The sequence below is a fragment of the Planococcus citri genome, chromosome 2 (genome assembly GCF_950023065.1).
Source record: "Planococcus citri chromosome 2, ihPlaCitr1.1, whole genome shotgun sequence".
Taxonomy (NCBI): Eukaryota; Metazoa; Arthropoda; class Insecta; order Hemiptera; family Pseudococcidae; genus Planococcus; species Planococcus citri.
In genome coordinates, this window is record NC_088678.1 from 6,656,572 (window position 1) to 6,663,132 (window position 6,561).

The 6,561-nt window shown below is 32.7% G+C and overlaps 1 protein-coding gene across 3 annotated transcripts in view; it reads left to right on the plus strand.

The window, feature by feature from the left end:
* The window catches only part of LOC135834355 (fatty acyl-CoA reductase wat-like), a 29,839-nt gene extending 23,517 nt beyond the window's left edge, over positions 1-6,322 (plus strand). For all 3 annotated transcript variants that reach the window (XM_065348217.1, XM_065348215.1, XM_065348216.1), the window contains exons 2-9: positions 424-810; positions 931-1,179; positions 4,717-4,865; positions 4,962-5,071; positions 5,193-5,412; positions 5,503-5,742; positions 5,836-6,093; positions 6,184-6,322. In XM_065348217.1, coding sequence (XP_065204289.1) covers positions 475-810; positions 931-1,179; positions 4,717-4,865; positions 4,962-5,071; positions 5,193-5,412; positions 5,503-5,742; positions 5,836-6,093; positions 6,184-6,280 — 1,659 coding nt within the window. In that variant the 5' untranslated portion in view covers positions 424-474 and the 3' untranslated portion in view covers positions 6,281-6,322. The remainder of the gene's footprint in view (positions 1-423; positions 811-930; positions 1,180-4,716; positions 4,866-4,961; positions 5,072-5,192; positions 5,413-5,502; positions 5,743-5,835; positions 6,094-6,183) is intronic.
* Positions 6,323-6,561: the final 239 nt, after the last annotated feature.

A 6,561-nucleotide genomic window follows, 5' to 3' on the forward strand; every position in this document is an offset into this window, starting at 1 on the left:
TTTTTTAATATGTATTATTCTACAGGACTGAAACAGAATATTTTCATAAAATTTAACTCGTGGACATGATGATTATATTTAAATTATAAGTTTTTGAATCGATTTTTTTTTAGGTTCTTGAAAGTCGTAACACTGATTTTGACATCATTTGTCGATTACCCTCTCAAAGTACTACAATTTGAAAAAAGAGTTCAAAATTCTATATCACTCACAACCGGAACTATTTGCAACTGAAATTTTCCATTTTCGACCATTTTGGAAAACTTCGAAGCTCCATAGCTCCATTAAAAAAAAAAAAACTTTCACACGATCTGGTTAAAAAAAAATCGAAGACCCATTCGTGCAAAAATTCGCCGATTTGGCATGAAATGACCTTAATTTATCAATTATAATTACCTATTTAATATTCGAAAATTGTTTCAGATACAATTTAACCATCATTAAAAATAGCAACCGGATACGCATCCTAGAAACATGGTTCAAAAAGGACAAGCTCAAGTGGACGAATACGATGCTGAAATACTGAAACGTATAATTACTCCGGAATATCCCAGAGATCCTTTGGAAATATTAGGTGAAAGAAACTTCAACCCTCCTCGTATAGTGCCAAAAGAAGAAATCGGCACACCAGTTCAAGAATTCTTTCGCGATGTAACCGTTTTCATCACCGGAGGTACCGGTTTCATGGGAAAAATCTTGACTGAAAAATTGCTGCGTTCATGTCCTCATTTAAAGCATATTTATTTATTGGTCCGAAATAAAAAAGGACAAACTTCCGATGAAAGAATCAACGCTATTTTTCAAGACAGAGTAATTTTAATTTACCTATACCTACACATATTATTATTCATCAATGTTTTTTAAAACAATATAGGTGGTATACCTATTAATAATGTACGTTGTGATACTTACTCGTATTTATATGCGCAGCTTTTCAAAAGACTCAAGCACGAATCTCCTGATTCCTATAAAAAGCTATCTGCAATGAATGGTGATTTAGAAGAGCCGGAGTTAGGCCTATCTGACGAAAATAAGAAAAAATTTGCCGAAGAAGTCAACGTTGTGTTTCATGGAGCGGCTACGGTACGGTTTGATGAGGCACTCAAGCTGGCCGTTATAATTAACGTTATCGGCACTAGACATGTATTGAAATTGGCTGAACGTGCCAAAAATCTGAAGGTAAATTTTTCATCAGCTGTTTTTTTTTTTTGGAGAGAGAGAAGTGAATTACGATCAGGTTTCTATAGGCAGTTTCGGCACCAAAAAATTTCACCCCTTCAATTTCTGTCGTCGGAAAAGCAAATTATACTTGCGTAGTTTGGGTTGCTGTAATACTAGGCGAATTCTTGTACGACGTTTCGAATGTGATACCCTTACTTAACGTCGGAGAAGTTAGAATGCATTCTGTAGCATTGGAATGAATTTTTCGAAAAAATTCACACTTATCAGCCAAACCGAGCAACATTCTGTCCGAACTCATAAAAACAGTACGCAATCATTCTGAAACATTGTTCTAACAGTATATAGGCACTTTTCAAGTATTTCTGACTATTCCAGCTGAGGGTAATTGTATTTTTTTTCAAAAATATTCAATCTTCTACATTCTTTTTTTCCCCACTCAAAGGCCAAGACATGTGACGGAATGAGGCAAACGCCATATTGTAGCCCATCTCGAAGGGGACCTTTGATGAAATTTTCAAATGAATCGTATGTTAAATATTGGAGTTAAAAAATGTTTAATCAACTTGTGATTTATTTCAAAAATATTCAAACTGTTATATTATTTTTTTCTCAGTCAAAGGCTATGTCATGTGACGGGTTGAGGAAAACGCCATCGTGTAGCCCAACTCAAAGGGGACCTTTGTCGAAATTTTCAATTAGATCGTATGTTAAATATTGGAGTAAAAAAATTTTATTCAACTTGTGATTTATTTCAAAAATATTCAAACTGTTATATTATTTTTTTCTCAGTCAAAGGCTATGTCATGTGACGGGTTGAGGAAAACGCCATCGTGTAGCCCAACTCAAAGGGGACCTTTGTCGAAATTTTCAATTAGATCGTATGTTAAATATTGGAGTAAAAAAATTTTATTCAACTTGTGATTTATTTCAAAAATATTCAAACTGGTAGATTATTTTTTTTCTCAGTCAAAGGCTATGTCATGTGACGAGATGAGGATAACGCCATCGTGTAGCCCAACACAAAGAGGACCTTTGGGAAAATTTTCAAATGAATCGTATGTTAAATGTTGGAGTAAAAAAATTTAAATCAAAGGAAACTTGTGATTTTTTTTTCAGAAATATTCAAAACTTCCATATTATTATTTTTTTTACTCAAAGGCTATGACATGTGACGGAATGAGGCATACGCCATATTGTAGCCCATCTGAAAGAGGACCTTTGACAAAATTTTCAAATGAATCCTATGTTAAATATTGGAGTAAAAAAATTTTATTCAACTTGCGATTTATTTCAAAAATATTCAAAATGTTATATTATTTTTTTTCTCAGTCAAAGGCTATGAAATGTGACGGGATGAGGCATAAGTCATATTGTAGCCCATCTGAAAGGTGACCTTTGACAAAATTTTCAAATGAATCCTATGTTAAATATTGGAGTAAAAAAATTTTATTCAAGTTGTGAATTTTTTTCAAAAATATTCAAAACGTTATATTATTTTTTTTTCTCAGTCAAAGGCTATGACATGTGACGGAATGAGGCATACGCCATATTGTAGCCCATCTCAAAGAGGACCTTTGGGAAAATTTTCAAATGAATCGTATGTTAAATATTGGAGTAAAAAAATTTAAATCAAAGGAAATTTGTGATTTTTTTTCCAGAAATATTCAAAACTTCCATATTATTATTATTTTTACTCAAAGGCTATGACATGTGACGAAATGAGGCATACGCCATATTGTAGCCCCTCTCAAAGAGGACCTTTGACAAAATTTTCAAATGAACCGTATGTTAAATATTGGAGTAAAAAAATTTTATTCAAGTTGTGAATTTTTTTCAAAAATATCAAAATTTCCATGTTGTTATTTTCTTCACTCAAAGGCTATGACATGTGACGGAATGAGGCATACGCCATATTGTAGCCCATCTCAAAGAGGACCTTTGACGAAATTTTCAAATGAATCGTATGTTAAATATTGGTGTAAAAAAATTTTAATCCAAGGAAACTTGTGATTTTTTTTTCAAAAATATTCAAAACTTCCATATTATTATTTCTTTTACTCAAAGGCTATGGCATGTGACGAAATGAGGCATACGCCATATTGTAGCCCATCTCAAAGAGGACCTTTGACGAAATTTTCAAATGAATCGTATGTTAAATATTGATGTAAAAAAATTTTAATCCAAGGAAACTTGTGATTTTTTTTTTCAAAAATATTCAAAACTTCCATATTATTATGATTTTTCTTACTCAAAGGCTATGACATGTGACGGAATGAGGCATACGCCATATTGTAGCCCATCTCAGCGTATGACTCATTTCGTCACATGCCATAGCCTTTGAGTAAAAGAAATAATAATATGGAAGTTTTGAATATTTCTGAAAAAAAATCACAAGTTTCCTTTGATTTAAATTTTTTTACACCAATATTTAACATACGATTCATTTGAAAATTTTGTCAAAGGTCCTCTTTGAGATGGGCTACAATATGGCGTATGCCTTATTCCGTCATGGAAATTTTGATATTTTTGAAAAAAATTCACAACTTGAATAAAATTTTTTTACTCCAATATTTAACGTACGATTCATTTGAAAATTTTGTCAAAGGTCCTCTTTGAGAGGGGCTACAATATGGCGTATGCCTCATTCCGTCACATGTCATAGACTTTGAGTAAAAAAAATAATAATATGGAAGTTTTGAATATTTCTGAAAAAAAATCACAAGTTTCCTTTGATTTAAATTTTTTTACTCCAATATTTAACATACGATTCATTTGAAAATTTTCCCAAAGGTCCTCTTTGAGATGGGCTACAATATGGCGTATGCCTCATTCCGTCACATGTCATAGCCTTTGACTGAGAAAAAAAAATAATATAACGTTTTGAATATTTTTGAAATAAATCACAAGTTGAATAAAATTTTTTTACTCCAACATTTAACATACGATTCATTTGAAAATTTTCCCAAAGGTCCTCTTTGAGATGGGCTACAATATGGCGTATGCCTCATTCCGTCACATGTCATAGCCTTTGACTGAGAAAAAAAAATAATATAACGTTTTGAATATTTTTGAAATAAATCACAAGTTGAATAAAATTTTTTTACTCCAATATTTAACATAGGATTCATTGGAAAATTTTGTCAAAGGTCCTCTTCGAGATGGGCTACAATATGGCGTATGCCTCATTTCGTCACATGTCATAGCCTTTGAGTAAGAAAAAAAGGAATATGAAATTTTTAATATTTTGGAAAAAATAGTTATAGGTGCTTTTTGATGTAAAAAGCCTTACTCGAGTACTTTAACTTTAAGAAATACTCGAAAAACGGTTGTGTAGTGTTTTAGAGATGTTTTAGAAGGACTAGGCATCGTTTTTATTTGTTTAGATATAAAGCTGCTCGGTTTTGCTAATGAGTGTGAATTTCTCCAAGAAAATCATTCTGATTCTGCAGAATGCATTCTAACTTCTCCCACGTCCTTACACATCGTTATTTATCTACTTATTTCAATTCACATACCATATGTTGTTTTAAATAGGCGATGATGTACATTTCGACAGCTTTTTCTTTTTGTCATCATTCCGAAATAATCGAAGAAAAATTCTATGATATGCCTGCAGATTACATGGAGGTGATAAATAAAGTTACCAAAATGAATGATTCAGAAGTTGATTTCGAAACACCCAAGTAATTTATCCTTCTACTATTTATAAATGAGTGTAATGTTTGCATATCTAACTGTTACAAAGGGATTACTACGAAATGTATTGTATATTTTTTTAGAATATTGGGCGAATGGCCGAATACATACTCGTTTACAAAGGCATTGGCCGAATGTGTAGTGAAAAATGAAAGTCAAGATTTACCAATCGGCCTATTTCGACCTACTGTAGGTAAGTAGGTAACTAGGTATCTGCTTTTAAAATAGTCCACAACAAAAAAAATCCTTCCTTCTTCCTCGATTATTATCAAGTTTTGATCTCGCATATGTTTACCAATTTTATGAAATTTTAGTCATTTCAACCTACCAAGAGCCTGTTCGTGGTTGGATAGATAACCTTTATGGACCAATTGGATCATTTTTAGCTTTTATAACCGGAATATTACACGTTTACGAAGCAACTTACGATAAAAACTGTTTGGATTTGGTTCCGGTGGATTTAGCAATAAATGGTTTGATATGTGCGACCAAAGCTACCGCTGAAAAATATGATCAATTGAAATCGGAGAAAAAGTTTGTTACAGGTCACATGACGACCTAACTACCATTACCTTGAAACAATTATGAAGAATTCAAACTAAGGTTTTCGCTATTGTATTTCAGAGATGTGGATATTCCTGTGTATAACTATTCCAGCGGAACTCAAAATCCCATAACTTGCGGAAAATTAGAAAATCGTTTCGCTCATTTTTCCTTAGAATGGCCCGCCATAAAAGCAATGTGGTATTACTCGGTGATACTTACGGATAATAAATACCTATTTAGGATATTATCGTTCCTGATGCACACAATCCCTGCTTATTTCTTGGATTTTCTAGCTTATCTCGTTGGAGAAAAACCAGTGTACGTTGTGTTAAAGATACCTATATCTATATTGATTACTCAGTGCCTACCTAATTACGTACTGATTTTTTTAATGTTCTGTTTACCGGACAGTTTAACCAAGATTTATAAAAAATTGAACCGCGCACTGGAAGTTACGGCGTATTTTAGAGCTCGACATTGGGTTTTTAAAAATAACAATATTCAGGAACTCTGGCAAAAGTTATCCAATGAAGATAAACAACTCTTCTTCTTCAACGCGGCTGATTTCTCGTGGGAATATTTCTTACAAGCGATGGGGTTAGGATTACGCGTGTATCTTGCCAATGACGATATTCATACCTTACCAGCAGCCAGAATTAAATGGAGAAGGTAAAATCAAAAATATTTCATACAAGTAGGTACCTTACTGAAGTTATGTCTATCTAAACCTTTACTAAAACAAGATTTCATGTTTTTCAGGTTGTACTATGCACACATTGCTCTCAAAACTGTTTTCTTTGCAGTATTAATCTTCCTGCTGCGGAGTTTGCTAAAATTTATTTTATTTCTATTTTGAAAACGTTATTGTCCACCTCAAAAAATAATTGTAGACAACAGACATAGACTTTGTTTTTTGACCAATTTATTTTTACCCCGCAATCTTTATTTTTCATATCGGTTGTTCACATTCAATTTCAACTGATACCAAAGAAGAAATGGCGGTTCTTCAGTTATTATTTCATTTTACAAGTAGGTACCTACTTTTTATTTTTGATTTAATGAACTATTCGTTTGTATTTTTAGGGTTTCCCGAGCCCCGAGCCCCCCTCGGGAAACCCTATCAAAATTGTGATATCT